The 22,610-nt window shown below is 37.4% G+C and overlaps 2 protein-coding genes across 2 annotated transcripts; one reads left to right on the top strand and one right to left on the bottom strand.

The window, feature by feature from the left end:
• Positions 1-6,200: 6,200 nt before the first annotated feature.
• LOC103403245 (receptor-like protein 4) lies at positions 6,201-10,685 on the top strand. Its single transcript, XM_029095836.2, has 9 exons — positions 6,201-6,446; positions 6,524-7,582; positions 7,671-7,821; positions 7,932-8,003; positions 8,094-8,162; positions 8,872-8,940; positions 9,139-9,216; positions 9,429-9,637; positions 10,069-10,685. The coding sequence occupies exons 1-9, from the start codon at positions 6,362-6,364 to the stop codon at positions 10,170-10,172; spliced, it is 1,896 nt and encodes a 631-aa protein (XP_028951669.2). The 5' UTR covers positions 6,201-6,361; the 3' UTR covers positions 10,173-10,685.
• Positions 10,686-11,621: 936 nt separating this feature from the next.
• LOC114822039 (uncharacterized) lies at positions 11,622-12,775 on the bottom strand. The gene is made up of 2 exons (XM_029095942.2): positions 12,400-12,775; positions 11,622-12,028 (listed from the first exon to the last, which is right to left on the bottom strand). The coding sequence occupies exons 1-2, from the start codon at positions 12,773-12,775 to the stop codon at positions 11,622-11,624; spliced, it is 783 nt and encodes a 260-aa protein (XP_028951775.2).
• Between the last annotated feature and the right edge of the window lie 9,835 nt (positions 12,776-22,610).

Genomic DNA, 22,610 nt, shown 5'->3' with positions numbered 1-22,610 from the left:
GCCTAACGTTTTTTAGAAACTTGCTTTTATCGATTTTAAATCATGGAGACAATTTTGACTAAAACCAACTGAAAATGATAGTGATTTGCTACCCACCTACTGGAGTATAGTTGTAAAGGTACGAGGTCCTAATCCGTTGATTTTTGATTCGTCAAGACTTCCTATGATAAGGAAAACAAATAAAAACAGTTTGAAATTTTTGAGTTTTAATCAAAATAACAAAAAAGTGTTGTAAGTGAATAATACAAAAAATGACTTTTTAAAGTAAAAATGTCATTTTCGTTAAAAGTGAAAAGTACCTATAATGTTTAGTTTAAACTTCCAATTATAACCCATTATTGTTCCGTACATCAATGTCATGTTCCCATGAGTTTATGCAATCTACAATTACTTGACAAAGGAGTATAAAATTTCTAAAAAATTATTCTTCACTGATCCAAGGCTTCCATTGTTCATGTGGGTTTAATCAATGTCGTGTTCATGCATAATATCGAACGTCTTAATCCAACCTGAGTATAAGTCGCTCCTATCACGAGGTTTAACATTACCTAAAATATAAGTTCCCTAGGATTACTCTCACAATAATTAGCATGTCACGTCATATGAATAACTCTCAAGTCGTTCGCGTCACAAAGTCTATTTTTTGTCGAATTTGTCAATGAATTAATCAATCCCAATAACAAATATCAAATGTGTTTAATACTTAACAAATCGGCATGAGAAAAGTAACAAGCATGTCAATTTTAACAAACTAATGTCAACGGCGACGTGATTTAGTTAAACGTTGCAATGCATTAGACCAATCAAACCCCCATAATTAAACCAATAATCTTATATTTCAAAAGAAAAAAAAAAAGAATCATATGAACCCACAACCAAAACAAAAAAAAATAATTCGTATTTGAATAAACTCGTTACATTGGTGCATGAGGATTTACATAAATATGGATTGAGATTATCTTAGGATCTCAAACTCTGAAACTGATGAACTCAGTAATCAGAACCATACAATTTAAATTATGTGGTTCTATTAGTCACATCACATTAACCCACTTTACTCACAAAACTATGCCCTCATCTCTCTCTCTCTCTCTCTCTCTCTCTCTCTCTCTCTCTCTCTCTCTCTCTCTCTCTCTCTCTCTCTCTCTCTCTCTCTCTCTCTCTCTCTCTCTCTCTCTCTCTCTCTCTCTCTCTCTCTCTCTCTCTCTCTAATGGTTCAAACTGCTGAATTCGTCGGTCTAGAATTTGAGGTCCCGAGATGATCTCAATCCCATAAACATGGCACCCAATACACAAATTGAAAAATGGACACCCAATAACCCAATACACAAATTGAAAAATGGACACCCAAAAATCACGATTTTAATCAAGCCACCCATTGGCTAAATTTGACTCCCACCTCTTTGAGCCCATCTTAATCCTCAAAAAAAAAAAAAAAAAAAAAGCCCATAAGATATCACGCTTTTCCTGCTTGCTACCTGCCCATTATCTCGTGGGAAGGGTGGCCTTTTATGCAGGCTTAGGGTCCTCAATTCTTATGTCTTAATAATTTTTTCACAAATGATTTTTGCACATTCATTCGGAAAAAAATCTGATAAAAAACAAAGGGAAATTTTATTTAAACTCATGCAACCTCTTTTTACACCCAACTTAAAATTTTGAATGTTAATTTTCTATTTTACCCTATTGCATAATTACTATTAAGTACAAAATGAAATTAATAATAAAACTCAAATTTATCAATAAACCCAAACACTATAATTAAACCCTACGATCATTCTTTGTTTATCCTACGTTCATTCTGACTAAAACCCTAATAGCTCTCATAGAGAAAAATAAGTTTTTCTATTGATGGATGGTGATTTTGAAGTTTTGAATCTTCCAACCAAGGTATGACTCAATTTATGAATTTTTTGTTCATTCGATTTCAATTTTTTAGCGTTTAGAAGATGAGTATTTTGGTTATAATTCTACTTAGATAAAGGAAAGCTAAAGTAAGAATCTCTTGAACAAATATGGCAAACTACAGCGAATATTTCTTAAACGAAATGATGAACTTACACCGTAGCAGAACCTATCAAGGAGGTATAAGCATGTGCCTTTCCTATCAGAATATGAGGATTGTTGTTCACCTGCTATATGGGACGTGCCTTGGGTTTCATAGCAAACACGAAATTTACACAAGCTCAAAAATCTACCTAACAATAGTGAAAGTGGTACTTGGTTTTGAGAGAAACTACATCCTCATCTCCCACAAGATTTGAGACTTTGGCCATCACTTCTTTGGGGAACAATGAAGGATCCACATTCTGTTCAGCCCAATTGCCAAGCCAAAAAAATGAGAAGATCAGAACTTCCGAAATCAACAGATGAATTATGTGTCCACTCCTTGGAGTTTCTTAAACCAAATTTCCCTGGATTTCTTGTTCTTTTTGAATCGTAAAACGTCATAGGGTAGATAAGCAAGCCAACATAAGTTCCATACCCAGAAACACCATCAGCAATAGCAAGAACTCCCCCAACGGTCTGCAAAGGCCATCCTATTGAATTGGGTGTAAAAATAAATTCACATATTGAATTGAGTTTATGGGGGTATATTAGGTATTATATTTTGGTTTAAAGAGATATTAATAATTTAGTTAAAAATCAAATAGGTGCAAAGAGTAAATTTGATGTATAAATAAGTTAAATGGGTTTAAATAATATTTCCCAAAAACAAATAAGAGCGCTTAAAAAGAAAATAAGAAGTGTGTAAATACTGTTTTTCTAATTTTATTAATTCGTTATTAGTTATAGCCATAAAAATTCACACTCCCACCTAAAACGCAAAAATAATGGCGGCAGTCTTCTTCCTCTTCCGTCTCTCAATCTTCTTCCTCTCCTCAACATTCACCTCCGCCGCCTCCTCCTCCTCTCCTCCTTCATATCCAGACGGTAACAATCTCCCCCATCCACAGTCACACACAGTAACTATTAATTTTGGGTTTTCCCGCCAGCCAAACTGGCCCAACTGTCTTAACTTTCTTGTGTCACAGGGCGCTCCTACCGGATAGATTGCGGTAGCCTCTCAGTTTCCATCGACTCATTCAACACCACGTGGCTCTCCGAAGGATTATTCACCGGCGGCGCTATCTCCCCCGTCTCCGAACCCCTCCGATTCCGCCAAACCCACGAGAAGACCCTCCGCTACTTTCCCCTCTCCTCCAGCGAAAAAACTGCTACGCCATCCCCAATTTGTCCCCCGGCCGATACTTCATCCGCACATTCACCGTGTACGACAACTACGATGGCGAATCCCACTCCCCCTCCTTCGACGTCTCCATCGTTCTTTTCCTGAAGCTCCCCTTTGCCCGATGACCTCGCCCGAACCGGCGCATACTCGGATTTATTCGCTTTCGTCGCCGACTCCAACGCCGATGTCTGCTTCCACGGCATTGCCAATGACGCTCCCGTAATCGGATCTCTCATGCTCGTTCGGGTCGACGAGACCTCATACGACGGCGTTTCCATCGACCAAAACTACATCCTCGTAAACTACGGGCGGTTCTCCTACGGCGCCGATCCGTTTGGCCCCGGCTTCACCAACGACACCGACCTATTCGGTCCACCGGCGCCGATCCTCAGTCCGATCCGTTATCACGATAAATTCGATTTCCAACGTCGATCAAGCCCCGAACTATTTCCCGGCCAAACTGTACCAATCGGCGGCGTTTGTCGAGGGGGAAGGAGTCATAGTGTACGAATTACCGGTGGACGCGGAGCTGGACTACTTCTTGCGGCTACATTTCGTGGAAATCGATCCGGGAGTGACAGAGGCGGGGCAGAGAGTGTTCGACATTTTAATCAACGGCGAATGTCACTCGGATTGATATATACGAGGGGGTGGGGAGCTTCGCGGCGTACTCGTGGAGTTATAGAGTGAAGAACTTGAGCAGTGCGGTGTTGACGGTGGAGCTCTCGTTCCCGCCAATAAAGTATCATAGCCAGAGGCCCAGCCCAGAGCCAAAAAAAAGAAAAAGAAAATCTGCTTATTTAAATAAATTCGTTATATTTGTGAATTTTGGAGACATATAATCCTTTCCCATACATTAACTTGTCTTTACCTAATGTATATTTGGTTAAAATATCCAAATAAAAAATAAAAATTCACAAAAGGTTTGAAAAATTAACAGTTAGATTCTACATAGAATTCATACCATTAGACTGCATGTACCATTATAACTAGACCGCCATAAAATAACATATACTATAAACTCGCATCTTGTTTGATGTCTGTAATCGAAATGTTAATTCGCTATATTCAAATACTAGATTCTCCATCGGTACAAATTTTGATTACTGATTTTGAATGTATATCTATTTCTAATTTCTATTACTAAAAACTTAAAATGCTTCATGCACACTCAAATCACTTTCGAGTTCAATTTTAGTTCCCTTGTTCTCATTCTTGGTTATTAATGTAACATCCCACATCGCCTAGGGAAGTGATCCTTAAATGTATATTCCTATCCCTACCTAGCACGAGGCTTTTTGGGAGCTCACTGGCTTCGGGTTCCGTAGGAACTCCGAAGTTAAGCGAGAAGAAGGCCAGAACACTCCCAGGATGGGTGACCCACTGGGAAGTTGCTCGTGAGTTCCCAAAAACAAAACCGTGAGGGAATGGTAAGCTCAAAGCGGACAATATCGTGCTACGGTGGTGGAGCGGACCCGGGAAGTGGTCTGCCCCGGGCCAGGATGTGACAAATGGTATCAGAGACAATCCTTGGCCGGAAGTGTGCCGACGAGAACGTCGGGCCCCTAAAGGGGGTGGATTGTAACATCCCACATCGCCTAGGGGAGTGATTCTTAAATGTATATTCCCATCCCTACCTAGCACGAAGCTTTTTGAGAGCTAACTGGCTTCGGGTTCCGTAGGAACTCCGAAGTTAAGCGAGAAGAAGGCCAGGTCACTCCCAGGATGGGTGACCCACTGGGAAGTTGCTCGTGAGTTTCCAAAAACAAAACCGTGAGGGAATGGTAAGCTCAAAGCGGACAATATCGTGCTACGATGGTGGAGCGGACTCGAAAAGTGGTATGCCCCAGATCGGGATGTGACAATTAATCACGTGATAAAAGCGACAAATGTTGTTTAATTCTCTTGGAAATCAAGAACACTAAACAGAAAGAAAAAGAGTAAGTGGGTGACAATGACATAACCAATTGGTGTCTGTATTTTGTAGAACATAATTATTTCCTATAGAAAACAAGAAATCATAAACGTGAGCATGTCACGGGTGCGCAGAATTGAATACAGGCCTACAGTACAAGGCCTTACCAACCAGATTGAGAAATTTCTCATTATAACCGAAACACAAGTGGTACACCACGTATTTTTATATAAGTGGTGAAAAATTTTATTTTTTAATTTATTATATTTTTAACACACATATCATATCATCTGTATAATAATACGTGATGTACTACTCTATATTCCACTCACACCTGAAAATCTCTTCTTCCTAAGAACAAATCATGAATACAATTCTTTTTTTTTTTTTGAGAACTGAATACAATTCTTTAGATGGCCACGTGCACAGGTGTTCACCTTTTTAAAAAGAGAGGAAAAAAAAAATCATCCTAAGTATTTATTATTTCGGTTAATTACGTTGTTTAGATCATCTTCAACTGAATGGTTCAGAAGGTTAAAGTGCCGAAAATAATTCGAAAATCGTTTCAAACCGAAGATTAGGCCAAAGTGCTTGTGGGCATCACGGGACAAAAAAATGTCAAATGACCAATCGGCTGACCATCTTCAGCCAGCCAGCCAGCTCGCTGACTAGCCCAATTTTTTTGTTTTGTTTTGTTCTTTTCCATTTGCCCAACCCACTTTAGGCTTTAGGGTTTATGATTTTTTTTGTCCTTGCCCACTTTTCTTTTTTTAATCCCACCCCACTTTTTTTTCTTCTTAATTTCTAATTTTTTTCTTACATTATTTCTCACATATTTTTCATAATTTCATACTATCTTACCTTATTTTATTTTAATTCTTCACATTCCATACTATAGCCCTTTGACTTTCGGTTGGAGATGATTTTTTGTCACATGGCTATGTTTAGCCAATGACCCTCTGACATTTCGTTTGAAAATGGTAAAAAATATAATCCTGTATTATTCATTAAATTATTAATTTTTTGAAAGATGAAAGGACTAAAACCAACCCTCTGTACACTCAAACTTACTAGTCCAAATCTGACCTCCATTTTACTTTCCCTCCCGGTAATCTCGCCACCCTTACCCTCCAAATTTTTTCCGTCATTCTGTCATCATGTCCTAACACTCCTTCCCCACTCCCTTCCCACCCATAAAAACAGAAGAAAAAGAAATGACTGCCGTCGTCTTCCTCCTCCTTTCTATCTCTCTCTTCTCCTCCACCACCTCCGCCGCCTCTACACCGCCTTATCCCTACGGTAGCAACCTCCACACTCCACATATTATACTGACCAACCGCTTTAACTAACTCTCTAACTACTTCTTTCTGTAACAGGTGGAGTCGCCTACCACATAGACTCCGGCAGCCCCACCGACCAAACCGACCCATTCAACACCACCTGGCTCTCCGACCGCTTCTTCACCGGCGGCGCAACCTCCGTCGTCTCCGAGCCTCTCCAATTCCACCACCCACAAGAGAAGACCCTCCGCTACTTCCCTCTATCTTCCGGCAAAAAGAACTGCTACATAATCCCCAATTTGCCCTCCGGACGCTACTACATCCGCACCTTCACTGTCTACGACAACTACGACGGCAGGTCCCACTCCCCCTCCTTCGACGTCTCCGTCGAGGGCACTGTTGTCTTTTCCTGGCGCTCCCCGTGGTCCGAGGACCTCGCCCGCACCGGCGCCTACTCGGATCTCTTCGCATTCGTCGCCGACTCTGAGGCCGATATCTGCTTCTACAGCATTGCCACCGACCCTCCCGTCATCGGATCGCTTCAGCTCATCCGGGTCGACCCGGACTCCTACGACGCCGGTTCCATCGGAAAAAACTACATTCTCGTCAACTACGGCCGGTTAACCTGTGGCTCTGATCAGTTTGGCCCCGGATTCAGCAACGACACCGACCTCTTCGGCCGCTCATGGCAAAACGACAAGGATTTCCGATTCACCGACGCCGTCTCCGAATCCGCCGTCCGGTATGTCTCCACTAGAAACACCATTGCCAACACAGACCAGAGCCCCAACTATTTTCCGATGAAATTGTACCAATCGGCGACGGTCGTCGACGGCAAAGCCCTGGAATACGAATTGCCGGTGGACGCGAAGCTCGATTATTTGTTGTGGTTCCATTTCGCGGAGATCGATTCGAGTGTGAAGAAGGCGGGGCAGAGAGTATTCAACATTCTCATCAATGGCAAGAATGTGAATCGAATTGACATATTCAAGGAGGTGGGGAGCTTCGCGGCGTATACATGGCATTACACAGTGAAGAACTTGAGCAGTAGTGTCCTGAATGTGAAGCTTCAGAGTGTCGCGGGCGCGGCATTGATCAGCGGGCTCGAAAACTACGCTCTGGTTCCTGCTGATGTTGCCACTGTTCCAGAACAAGGTATTAGTTAATGACAATTAAGTTATTTGAGGATGATGATAGTTGAATTGTGATTGATATGACTAACTTGGGAGCTTATCCTTTGTAGTGGTTGCTATGAGAGCATTGAAGGAATCGCTTCGTGTTCCCGATAGGATGGGGTGGAATGGTGATCCATGTGCTCCGTCCAATTGGGATGCTTGGGAGGGAGTTTCGTGCCAGCACGATAAGAATGGAACTGTTCTTATCATATCTGGAATGTAAGAGTTTTATTTTCTTGATCAAAAGCATTGAAGTCGATTAAAATCGATATGTGAAGTTGTAAATCTACCTGCATTATCCATTCAATTAAGTGTATCGTGCATTTCAGCGATCTTGGAAGTCAAGGATTGAAAGGGTTTATCAGTGACCAGATTAGTCTCTTGTCGAACTTGGTAAGCCTGTAAGTATCACCGGCAAAGACTAATTTTGGTGATTCAACTTGTTTAGAGTAGAAGTTTATACTATCTTGTCTTTTGATAAAATACTATAGGAACTTAAGTTCCAATTCTTTGGAGGGCGTATTACCATCTGGGCTAGGCCAAAAAAGTCTCAAACGGCTGTAAGTCCCCCACTCATTTCCGACAATGTCAGTAGAATGCTTTTGATCTTTGTTGTGATTGATTTTTTCTGTTTATGTTCTTGTGTAACTGAAAAAAGTTCCGTACGCACTTGACTGACCATCTAACCGACATTTTCAATTGTTTTTTATGCTCTTGTGTGACTCAGAACTGTTTCATTGTTAGTATGCATGATTTTTCTTCAAATCGACTTCATATTTGTTAACTAGAAGTGTACCTCACTGTTAATGTCAGCAGTCGACTTCAATTTGACTTAAAAAGTTTCACCATACAAGTTATGTGGTAATTGGGCATGTCTTTCTCTTTTGCTTCACTTTGTGAAACCAGGCTGTCGTATAGTTTGAACTTTTGAAATATTGGCCTGAAATTCGAGAAATTTTCTCTTCCCCCGTTTTCTCTGTCTTGATCAAAATGACATTATCTAAATAACAGATTTAACAGTTAAAAGTTATGATGCTCATTTTTGTTGTCATAACAGCTCCAATGTGTTTGTTTTATTATCATCACTTCTATTGATTTATTTTCTGGAAAATTATCCTCCTTTTGCTTGTCCATCCAAAACCATTGTAGTTAAGTATGCTAAGTGATGGATTTACCTTCATATGTTGACATTGCCTGATATTTTATTTTTACTTTCTGGTTCTTACTTGCTTCCTGTGAGTATTTATGTTGTTAAATTGGAATTTGTAGGGATTTGTCGAACAATGAATTTACTGGGCCTATACCACAGAGTTTAACTACTTCGAATCTCCAGCTTTTGTAAGTGTTCAGCTTGTGCATTTGTTTCCATCGTTTGGTTATGGAGCTCTTTGCATTGTGTCTTAAGTAAACTAACACTATCAACCATATATAGAGGAGGCCAACTGAAGAACAAAGTAAAAGAAACAATGTTTTGATTTCCAATATCCCTTCCATTTCTTTATTGCTTTCCTTTTAATACGCATTCTCCGTTCTCAGGCTATTGAATAATAACTTATTGGAAGGCAAAGTTCCAGAGGAGCTCTATTCTATTGGCGTCCATGGGGGAGCCATTGAGTATGTCACGATATAATTGGATATTCTCACTTTATATATATATATATATATATATATATATATATATTAGTACACATTTTGATGAAGCTGCACATTTCTAATTCTAACTAGTGCTACAGTCTAGGTGTTAACATTAATGTTCAGTGACCTATTTATGATTATTACATGTGTTGCAGTTGCTAAACTAATGAGCTACTATGTTTCTTCGACAGTCTTTATGGCAACAAAGGTTTGTGCGGCGTACCATCTTTACCTGATTGTCCTCTGTTTTGGGAAAATGGCGGCTTATCTAAGAAGGGTAAAATTGCGATAGTCGTATCTTGTGTTCTTGTTTTCTGCCTGGTTGTGTTGGCGTTATACATATTCTGCATCCGAAGGCGTAGGAATGATTACGACTTCAGCCTACCTCAAGACTTAATGGGTAAGTATGAAAGAATTTCAGATTGTCATTATATATCTTATATTTTGTTGTTGATATTTCATGCTCATGCTTTTTTCCATCTCACCAACAGTAGCAACTTAATTGCAATTCACATAGTGGTGTTGTGTTTGTTGCAATCTTCTACAACCGTGTTTGGCCGTTTCAGTGAACTTGAACTTTTTAAAACCGTTCTACCCGAAATTCTTTTAATGTGCGATGTTATCCCTTAACTCCAACTCTTTCAAATTAAGGCCGTCATTTGAAACATATAGGTATTTTTGTAAATGGACACAATAGGCAATAGCGATAGAACAAACTCCGCACTTGCATATCTAGGCATCGTTGTCTTGTCGAATCAGATGGTATATTACGCATTCATTTTTTCCGTTTCTCCTGACGGGTTTTCCCTTCTTTCTTTCCCCTTCTTCCAGCGCTTTCTGCCAAGAGAAACAGGTATCAGAGACAGAAGTCCCTGATGCTTCTTGAAATGGAGAGCCAACATGCCAAGGCATCAACTCCATTGACTCCCCAGTAACGGCGACGCAGAGTTTTCTCTAAGCGGAAAGTATCAGCGTTAACATTTCACTCGCCAAGAAGATATACGATGGGGGAAGTTACGGGATTGCGTTCGTACAAATTTCTCAGTCATGATGCGCACCAGCACCCCTCCGCTTCGCGAGTTGGCTTCATGGTTTTTGCATACGTTCGAGCAGTTTTTTCCGGCACAGGGTCCTCCCGAAGCCAGTCCGTGCTTCAACCACATATCGGATTTTTTTACTACAAAAAAAAGTGCATAAGGCCCGAGCCATCATACCCTAAGTTTACGAGTTTATTGTTGGATATATTGATGTAAATTTATAGTTGCGTCCTTGAGTCCATGGAATTGGAGATATTTTTCAGTGTCCGATAACACAGTCCAGTTACCGGTACATCAAGTGTCATAATACAATTTGTTAGAAATTATTTTTTTTAAAAGTTTTTAAACAATTGTATTATTACACTTGATATTCGTATTCGCGGCGCGAGAATGGAACTACACATTTCGAAACTGGTCTCTCTTCCAATTCTTTTTCCTACATTATATATAGGGTATATATATCACTGATTTCACTTCCCAAAGTGCAAGATTAGCTCCACTTCGACAATCATGCAAAAGTCAACATTAATTAGTACTAATTAATCACAAAATTAAGCAGATGATAAGCACGTTTCTAATCAGTGAAACCCGGCGGCTGTGAAACAAGGACCATTTTTTTTATTTTTTTTTATTTTTGTCAATTCAATCAATTATTTTTTTTTTCGGGTTAATTAACAGCGTTGGAACAAAGGAATCTCTCATTGTTTCACACGTGACTTGCGACAAATTTTCAAATAATTAAAGTAATTAAGTTAGCTCCCGATGACTGAGACTCGTTTGAATAATGAGATGGGATTAAGTGTTAAACAATTGATTAAACATAATGCATGCATTCTTAATTAACTGTTTAGGCAACAGACGTCCAGGTCCTGGGCATGCAGCCCACTTGTACTCTCTTTCGGCAGACTTTTGGGTCATGGGTCTTTGTTTCTTCGACTGCTTCTTATTCTTCTTCTTCAGCAGCTTGTTCAAAAAGAATAGCATGCATCATCACGTCTTCAAATGTTGGCGATTACCAAATATCTCATTGGAAACATTAGCTTACTATATATAAAGATCTAATAACTTTAGTTAGGATTAACCTTGATGGACTTTTGTGATATGGTTAGTCAGTGGCAGATCCAGGATTTTAAACTTGGGGAGTCTCAAAGGTCAAAAAATTTATAAATAAAAATAACATCGAAAAGTTAAATATAATACATTTCATTCAAAAATTATGTGCAAAACAACATTACAAGCTATAAAATCCTAATTCAAACGTCCACGACAATGTTTCATAATCTGAAAATGTTCTATGATAGCTTCATACATGAAAAAACATTTTTCTTAATGTAAACAACTAAGCTGTTACTCAACCATTGATCTCATTTTGCTGAGAAGTGGACCCTTAATGATATTCATAGAGGAAAATGCCATCTCTACTGAAGTGGTTGCAACCGGTAAAACCAAAGCCAACTGAACAAGCAAATATACATATGCAAATGTTCGATGCAACCCTTTCTCCACCATTTTCTTAGCAAGCTCATTAATCCCCCGCAATTGAGAAAAATCATTATCAGAACACACAAAATGAATGTAAATATCAAGTTGATCTTGAAGTGCCGATCTATCTTGATATGTGAAATCTTTAGGATACATCTGAGCAAGGCAAACAAGCTTCTCTTTATCAAAAGCTACAAATGAATCATTCGGACTCAAACATGCCAAGCAAATAAGCAATTCGGTATTACCTTCAGCGAAGCAATCATCTAATTCTGTAAGTTGGAAATCAATGACCTCAAAAAAGAGCTCCACTTTGTAATGATGACAATTGGTCTTTCTTGGAGCCTTACGCAATGACTTCCCTTGAATGACATATAAATCATCCATATTAGCCACCTCAATTTCATGTTTAACACAAAAAAGATACTTTATTAACCAAAAGATCAAAATTTTCATCATTCCTCATGCAACGTGGTTGTTCTTTACATGTTTTGACTAAAGCCATTGCATTTACAATCTCTTGATCTTTTTTTTTGCAATGCTTGTGACAAATTGTTTGTAACTCCTAATATGGATTTCATCAAAAAGAGGAGGAACATAAACTCAAAGGATTGTAAATCTTTTAATAACCTTTTTGCTTCACCAGCACTATCATTGTAGCAATCTTCAACAATCATGTCAAACACATCCACCACATATGAGAATGTTGTAATCAAACTAATCAAAGCATCATAATGTGAATTCCACCGTGTATCCCCAGCACGTTTGAGACTAATTTCTTGATTTAACCCTTGCCCTGTTTCAAGACAATCATTTTCAATAGCTTTCATAAGATTTTCTTGTTGTTTATCTCTAAGTGCATCACGACGCTTACATGAGCATCCAACAACATTCACCAAACTATTAGTCATTGTGAAAAAAGTGCCAATATCGGAGTTTTTCTTTGCTAAGGCAACAAGAGCTAATTGTAGTTGATGAGCAAAACAATGAACATAGAATGCACAACTTTCTTCATCCATTTTTTTTTTAAGGCCATTGAACTCACCTCTCATATTACTTGTGCCATCATAACATTGACCTCATAGGTTGGAGTAGCTCAAATCATGTAGTTTCAAGAACTCATCAATGAACTCCTTTAGTTTACTTGAAGTTGTTTCGATAACATATTGGACTCCCATGAACCTTTCAATTACTTGACTTTTGTTGTCCACATAACGCAAAATCACCGCCATTTGCTCTATTGTTGAAATATCACGTGATTCATCTACCATTATAGAAAAGAATTTACTCTCTTTCACTTCTTTCATAATAGCCTTAATAGTTTTGAAAGCACATGAATTGACAATATCTTTTTGAATTGAAGGAGCTATTAGCTTGAGATTTCCCGGAGCATTTTCCAACACAACTTCCTTTATTTTCTCATCATGATCCGCAAGGAATTGCAAGAGCTCTAAATAATTCCCCCTATTATTCGAAGTGTCACTTTCATCATGGCCATGAAAAGGAAGGCCTTGTCGCAACAAGAACTTAGTGCAATCTATTGATGCATTCAAGCAAAGACGATATTTCATACACCCTTCTTTTGATTGTTTGATCACAACTGCTTCAATATGTGTCTTTTGGTTCATTAGATAACTAGTTGCTTCTCTAGCTTTATTGTGGAAACTACCAATAGGACCAACATGTTTGTCAAAACATTCTCTTGCATTCTTTCATTTCTTAAAGCCTACCCCAGTGAAAGCATCGCTTCCTAATTGTGAAAAGTTGATTTTAAAGAGATAGCAATGAAGACAAAATGCCGCATCTTTAGATATACTATACTGCAACCAATCATATTCTTCAAACCACGAAACAACAAATCGTCGCTTTTTCTTTGCATGCAAAGTGTATGGGAACTCATACTTTGTAGGCCTACAAGGTCCAATTTGCAAATATGCTCTTCGGACCTCATCTTGAATATTAGAAGGATAGTCCTTCATTCGAATTATTTTTCCTGGGTCTCTCTCAAGATTATTAAAATCAATGTCACACTCATTTTGTCTTGAGCTCGAACTACCCGAACAAGTAAATGGTGCTATTGGCTTTGGCTTGAAAAATCTTTCCATATTTCTTATTTCTAAACTACACATTTAAACAAAAACACAAAATATATACCAATCAACCAATAAACAAAAATTCCATCTAAATTTCAATTATAAAATGAGTATACAAACATAAAACTTTTCAATAATCATATCAATAATAGACTAAAATCTCCACCAATATCTAATATAATTTAATTGAGATTAGATTAGAATACCAAAAAACTTACTTGAATTTTGAACCAAATAGTGGTGGCTTGGAGAATTGAAACAAGTGGAGGTATGATATTGGAGTAATGTAATGTAATTATACTATGGGATTAGGTGGGTTTAGAAATTTAGGGGTTTTGGTGAATATAAGAAAGATGGGGATTAGGGGGAAAAGCAGAGAAACGGAACGAGGAAAGGAAAGGGACTCTCGGGAAAGATGGCCCATGTGGGGCTAGGCATATGGAATCATGGACAATTGACAAACGGCACCGTTTGGCGTTTGTCTCATTGGCTTTAAAAAAAAAAATTAAACAAATTGGGCATAACACTGCATTTTGGACCAACTTTTTAAAAAACCCTGTTTTCTTTCTTCTCCCCCGCAGCCCCGCTGTCTTCTTCTTCGTTGCAAGCTGCAACTTGCAACACATACCTCGTGTTCTCGTCGAGGGGTCCACCGGAAAATATCTAGCAGCATTTTAGGATAACCGAGGGGTTCTGGGACCTCCCAGTTCCCATTGTGGATCTGCCTCTGTGGTTAGTGGCGGATCCAACTAAGATCTGAACTTTGGTAGGCACAACAGAGACCCCGTACCAAACATTTGGAGGGTCCTCAATAGACCTTCACTTCACATGCATATTTTATGGAGTCCGGATGATCCTAAGACCACCTAGGTCCCTATTTCCATCCACCTCTTGATATTGTCAAGCAAAAGGTGCTAGCTTGCTCCTAAAAACACCATTTGACTCTTTACATGTAAGTCATTAATTATAATTTATATCCATAATTTTGAAAACCCTAATATCTTCATCTGTTTGGTCTACAAACCCTAATTTCTCTATCAAGCGACAGGGCTGGTATTCTGTATTTCATTTATCTTGATTAACGTTTTGCATGCAATTTGCAGCTTTTGGACTTTGCAAACGGTCCAATACTCCAACTGGGCAAGGTTTGATTGAAATAGTTAATAAAATTTCCAAACTCCTACAAATGAGTAGGTGGAGCAGCATTTGGAGATTTTGACTTTTAAGATACAACCAACCAGAACCAAATATAAAATTAGAAAACGCGTCTTCCCTAGTTGACATTTCTTTCTTTTATATAAAGTGTAGCCTTAAAATAAAGACTTGACAAATACATGATATTTAATTGTTGATGAATTATTATTATTATTTTTCGTATTTTCGAGAGAGATTTCCACGTCCAACCACTACTCTTTGATTAGACAGATTTGGCATGTTGTAATGGACGTTAACCTTTTGATGGTTTCATGACTAACCCTTAATTTGATGCATCTCTCGCGACTCGCGTGCAAGATAGTTTTCGCAGAGTTTGATTAAGTTGTGTGGTGAAATCAAATTCTGACACTAATTCATTGTTAATTTCTTAAGAGCAGACGTTGATCATATAAAGCTGAGAGCGTGATTCTCTTTTTTCTATATTTCTTCTCATTCCCTCTCCGCCTCTCTCACTTTTCTTTATGTGTCTCTCTCTATATAAAGAAGTTAATACAAAAATGTTAACATAGTTTAGTCGTAATTGTTCAAATAGGAAGAGAGAAAAGCGGAATGAGTTTTTGAAAATGAGAAAATCATAGTCCACAAAACTCCGACACTGAGTGTATATGCCCAAAAACTCTGTAAACCGTCATAAGCTATGTGGTATTTTGCGTTTAAGATGAAAGTTGAAACCAAAACCGGTCACCACCCAACTGGTTAACCCTTGACTGAGATAACCCATAACATTCTTTTGTTTTTCAGATTAATCAAAACCATCAAACTTGTTGGCTTCTCCTAATTCAAAATAAATTTATAACATTTTCACATATATATATATATATATATAATTTGCCATCTGCCACCGCATAGCTGAACTTCCAAGTCAAACAGTGAATAATCTTCCTCTAAGTGCGGATTAGTCCAAACTAATTTACAACCCATTGACTTGGTTGACCTCGTTTTGAGATGGATTAGTTGTTCAACACTTTAGCTTCTGGTGCACTCGTTTAAATTTTCTATAGTTTTATTATTTTTCTTAATTATATAATTCATCATTGGCTTTTTCCTTTAAAAAGAGAGAGAACTGGTAGCAAGTTATAGTTATCCATTATTTCTGGTGGCCGGGAAAACTCACATCGGCATTTCAGCCTTCATCTGGCTACAAGTCTGACTTCCATACCAACAGTAGGTTTCGAATCCAAAACTTTCAATTTTTAATTTGAAGGAAGCATTGTAGTCGATATTTTACCACTAAACCACTAGCTCGTGGTTAATTATTCATCACTACCTGACCTCACCCACATAATTTAGGCAAGTGTGAGTAATATAAAAACAATAAAATAAAATATTAATCAGACAAGAAAAATATTGTGAAGATAAATAAGTTGGCAGGTAGTGCCAGTGGCATGGGGAATGACGTGTCATTGGGGGAGAAAGATAACACTTATCTGCAAGGGAGGTGGATTGTCTGTCTTTCCATTTTTATACTCTTCTCATCATCTCTTATTTGTGTGATTAAGTCACGTCAATATTTTATATTGATTTTTTTTATAAAAATAATAAAATATAAAATGATAAAAATATAAAATATTAATTTTGTTTAACCGTGATCACACAAAACAGAAGTTGATGAAAAAAGTATAGAAATAAAAGGGCAGACAATACACCTCAATCTGCAAGATAAGAAAACAAAAGACAGTCACGATCAATCTCAATATTTGAGGATTGAGGCTAAACTATTTGCTGATATAATTTTGTTGCTATTTGGCTCGTATTACTTAGGTAATGGTGGCCAACTACGACCCCCAAGTGGCAAAGTCTAAGTTGACTACGTGGCCTTCTAGTTCTTTTATACGTGCCATGTCGGCAACATAAATAACCTCACATATGGAAATGGATCATTTCCGGATCCCTTCTTCCTAATTCATTAAGTTTGAGGATTCGAACCATTGAAATTTGATCCAACGTCTACAAATAAGGATCCACTTTAAAAGTTATAATAACTTTAGCCGTTAGATCAAATTTCAAAAGTCCGAATCCCCAAACTTGGTGGATTAGGAGAAAGGGATCAAGAGAGGATCTCTTTCCCTCACATATACTGATATACATGCACCCACTAGGGTTTGGTGTTTGAAGCATAGCACTAGCATTATCTAATGATTTCATGCATGTGATTCGACAATATAATTAGTTGGTCATTCTTTACAAAGAAGTCACATGGGAGACACTAATTTGGGGACAACAAATCCATGGCTGAAAAAATCGACTGCATGTTTGTTGTCCCCAATTTGATGTTTGCTTCATGTGTCTCTTTTTCGTTTGATCATTATGTATCCTCTTACCGAACGGAGATTTTAATTGTTTTAAGTCTTATTACTTTGTGTTGTAAAAAAAAAAATGATAGAGCCAAAACTTCCCAATAATACAACCAAGACCCCTCCTCGCCGTCGACAAATCTCATTCTCTCTCTTTACTGTCTGTCAACGGAAAGAGAACAGCTGGTTCAAGGAATTCCAACTCTCGACTATTTTTGAATCGGACACTCGTGCTCGATTCGATTCGTCCACTCCAATTTAACTTGATTGATTGACCGATAATTACTAACACGTTAAGAATCGGCGTACATACTCGCCGAAGACAACCATGTGTGTATTCGCCATAGAAGACCATGTGTAATGATTCCTCAATTTGTTGTGGGTGAAGAGGGAGGAAGAGGGAGGAAGAGAGAGGCTCGCCCTAGATTGAAGCCACTTCTTTTGCTTATCCAAACGAACATTACCCATTTCCTCGACGTGGTGACTTTTTTTCTTTCCTTTCTGTAGTTTTTGGGGCGCACAATATGAGATCATACTTGAAAACATAAAGTTCAACAAAAAATAAAATAAAATTCAATCTTGTGGGTGTTATATGTTAAACTTATCTTTGTCACATATTGTATGTTGGTTTCTAGTGATTGGCCATTTAATCAACTAATTTCTACATATACATATACATATACATATATATATATATATATGTATATATATATCCCTTCAATCTTTTTATCTTCAAGCATCCATATCAAAGATTCCCATATATTTTTTTCAATCAATCAATAAAAAGCACCCATATCAAAGATTCCTATTTTTGTTTCCGACACCAACTAGTGACTTGCTACGGTAGTATATTTTTTTGAAGGCTAAGAAGATATACATATGTACTTTAGCTTATCTCTAACTACTATTATAACTACGGTAGTATATTTTTTAGAGGGCTAAGAAGATATACATATGTACTTTAGCTTATCTCTAATTACTATTATAAGAATCCAGTATGTTCGTGTGAAATAAAAACTTAAAATTCGTCCCCAATATCACCCTGAAGTGCTTTATGTAAAGTTAATTTGACATGGAACATGTTGAGAGGGTATGAGGTGGCGTAGTGATCTTCAGTACACCATCAACTGAAAATTGCCCTAATGGCTTGGAAACTGCCGACACTAAGCGTTAATATACATAAATCACTATTCAGATTAACACAAAAATCTTTAATTAATTTTATAATTATATAAGAAACAGATAAACACATACTTTTAATTAACTTTTGATATCAGTGTCACTAAGCACTGACTAGATTGGGATATCGTGACATGTGAATTGAGGTTCCTCGTCACTCTCGCCCACTATATATAGTAATTTCGAATTAATCAAACATTAGTTATAATTAATTTATTAATAAAAGGTTAATAAAAAAGGTAAAGCACCTGAACAATGTCTTAATTGGATTAATTAAGGAGCGGATATATATTAATTAAATGTCCTATTGTGAAAAGGATAGGCATTGTGAGGCTGCTACCGAGTAAGAGATAAACAATGTAAATTTTATATGGAAATGGAGATTAGGGAGGACCAGTGAGAGAGCTACAAACTTCGAAACAAATTAGTGCATAAAGATGATGATTAAAGATAGGATCATATGAATTTGCATATATCTAAATATTATATACCTATTTGTTATCAAATTAGGTTTAGAAGAAAGATTAAGACCAGGAAGCTAAGAGTTTGGTGGGATATAATATAGTTAAACGTCGTCTTAATGATCTAATCATCATGTATTTAATAGTAACTGAGGTTTAAACACACTAATGTGGCCATCTACTGAATGATGACCTAATCGCTTGGCAAATTAATCACCATACAAAACCAAAGAAGTTTATACACCAGTGTAGTTTTAGTATGCAATGAACTAGTTTGTACTTGTATTTAGGGTTTTCAAAATTAAATAAGTACGTGGTTGTATCGTACATAAACCGTTACATGACACAAATTTATACGAGAAATTGTTGATTGGGTTCGGGTTATCTATTCAAAATTAATAACCGTTGGACACATAGACAATAGTGGGTAATTTAAAGATGTATTGGACCACATAAGTAGTTGAACTTGAGCTCTCTTCATACATTCGCTTAGCATTTGTCAACAAACAATCGGTTAATATGTGGTTTGTGATCAACACTACACGAATATGAAAAGATATAACATGTTGTCTAGATGTCGTATTTGTATAGAGTAATGTATTGTACAATCAAAACCCAAACAAGTTGCCACTAAGTACTATAATATAATAGTATTCATCTTCACTTGTAAGTAAAATATCTTCGGTTCAATTATCTTCAAATGCGAGTTTGAACCACATTATTGGTAGCTCATTCTGAGGCTAAGCCTACCTTCTCCCTCTTAATATAGATAATATCATTGTTCACCACTTAGTACTACGGTCTAGTGATATTCTTCTTTACTGGTAAGTGAGAGATTTTAAGTTCGATTATCATCAAAGACGAAAAAAAAAAGAACCAAACAATTTTATTGGAGAGGATGCACCTCAAACACACCAAATAATTGATGCTAAGATTACCCGTGACCGGCCAGCATTTATATTCTTGAGTTCCCACTTGTAAGGAGTGGCGATAACATAACGGAAAGACAGGACTTCCAGAATACCGCACGTCCGTTGTTTTCGGGAAAGTAATTAAGGGAAGAAAAAAACAATTAAAAAGGAGAATTACACGTAAATACTCCGTATTATCCGAATTAAAAATTAGGGAGGAATCTAAAAGAAAGGAGGACCCACGTTACAATCAGAACAAAATAAATCCACATAGGCAAACCCCAAAAAAGGCTGACCCACCGTCTTCAGCGCTCCGGTTTTGGCAACTTGCATGCGGGACCCTCGGAAGACCGTGGACTTAAAACGTATAATATCACGATTCACTTCAAATGAAATCCTCACCTCTCTTATATTTTTCAGTGTGACCGGTATACGAGATGATATATATAAATCAGGGACGGAGCCACCAAGGGATTAGGGTATTCCCTGGCCAATCCTGACTTCATCTGAAGTGTAAACCTCATGGAAGAAGATGAAGCAAACAACGTCGTTAAACTGTTTTGATTTTAAATCTTTTCGGCTATCTAATGAAATGATAAGTTTGGCAGGGGAGTTTCAAAAGAGATGTGCAATTTTAAATGGAAAAAGCAACCCCACTTCTGGTTCGATTCTCTCACCTAACAGTAATATACACCCTATAATTTTCTAAACCAACCCACCTTCTTTATTTGCAGACCTCCCCCCCCTTTTCCTTATTTTTCTACTTCTTTGTATTTTCTTTATCCTTCCACAACCTACCTCTTACTTGGTTGTCTGAGTTTTTATATTTTTTTCTTCTTAGTATTGAATTTAAGAGAATTTTTTTTCAGTTTTGTGAGGATTACACAAATTGCATATGTCAACATGTTATGAATTCAACTTTTTACACACACTCATATATATATATATATATATTTGTGAAAGGCCCCTCCTCATTCAAAATTCTGGCTCCGCCACTGATACAAATGATGAGATATGTTTATTAAAAAATTAATAACTTAAATTATAAAAAATTTCACCACTTATATAAAAAAAAAAAATGTATTTTTCGTGTTCTGATTACAATGAAAAATTTCTCTATACCTCACCTCCTCACCCATTGTATTAGTCTTCTATTGGTCCATATTAAACACACGTAATTGGTCGGACCCACTGAATATTGGAGAGCAAGTTTAACACCGTCTGATTAGCTTGTCTGTGATCCCCATCCCGATCAAACCCAAATCCCAAATCCAGATACAAAGGTTGAACCTAGGCAATAAGACAAAACATGAGAGTAAAGGGGTGGACGAATCACATCAAGCTAGAGAAAAGTATGGAGAGATATTTTTTAGTGTGTCGAAAATACAATTCAATAAGTAGTTGAGAATTTTCATTTTAAGTATTCAAGTATTTATATTATGAAATATAATGTACCAGACTGTATTTTTTGCAAGAAAAATCTCTCGAGTTAGGGAGAGTTGTAGAGCGAGAAATGAGAATTTCTTGTTGGATGAGCCTTATGCCCTTTTGCCTTTGTATCGAGACTTCAATTTTCCAATGCCTATCCAATTCCAATCCCCACACCTCTCTTTATCGCTCATTGATTTAACTCTAGCCCCACAACCCATCCTATAATCCTACTCCAAGTGGAAGGGAAGCCTTGTGTCATTGTTCATCTACTTTCTTATTGAAGCAATAAAACCAAATGCTAGACTTTATTTGCATCCATCTTCCCAATTAGCCTCGTACAGAGTCGAAATGAATGAATAACCGTAGTTCGCCACTAGTTATCATTTAAAAAAAAAATATTACTCCATATTATTCATAACTCATATAAGATTCACATGTTCAATTATGACGCATTTTCTAGGCCAACTGATTACATATAGTCGACGAGCATTCTGTCTTCTATTGACTTAACCCGTATCTACAATTTTGATTTTACAATACATTGAACTGATATAATTTTCCATTCATTTATATAATAAATTAAGGAGATGGTAATAGGGAAGAGGCCATATTTTGGACAAGGATTGTCTGCCCTCCTAGTTGTGGTGCCCTTCCATGCCCTCTTATTTTGTGCGGTCACGGTTAAGACACGTCAATATTTTATATTTTTATTATTTTTTGTTTTATTATCTTATTAAAAAATTAATATAAAATATTAACGTGACTTAACCATGACCGCACAAAATAAAAGAGCATGAAAGGGCACCACAACTAGGAGGGCAGACAATCCAAGTCCATGCTAGAGGGTGGGTGAGCAGAGAGACAGGAAAAATGTTTTCCAGGGGGGATGAACTTAAACTAAAACACCGTCCGCACTCGTACAAACCCATCAACTTGTTTCCTCGGGACCCACCTCACATACACAGCCCACAACCCACACATACTATGAGCCGGAAAGGAATACTCTTCGAATCCCTTCTACAAAGTTCATTAAATTCACTCATATGGATCATTAAAATTTGATCTAATAACTAAAGTTATTATAACTTTTAAATGTGTTTTCTGTTTGTAACTGTTAGATCAAATTTTAATGATCCGGATGGATGAACTTGATGCACTTGATGGAAGGGATTCGAAAAGAGGATTCCTTTCCCTATGAGCCTACCTAGCTAGCTATCTAGTATCTACCATCCACCATCCCCAAGCCATGATATATTGAGCAAAATAATAA

Source organism: Malus domestica, chromosome 16 (assembly GCF_042453785.1).
Source record: "Malus domestica chromosome 16, GDT2T_hap1".
Lineage (NCBI taxonomy): Eukaryota > Viridiplantae > Streptophyta > Magnoliopsida > Rosales > Rosaceae > Malus > Malus domestica.
The sequence above is the reverse complement of the archived record's forward strand: the minus strand, read 5'-3'. Positions and strand labels throughout refer to the sequence as shown.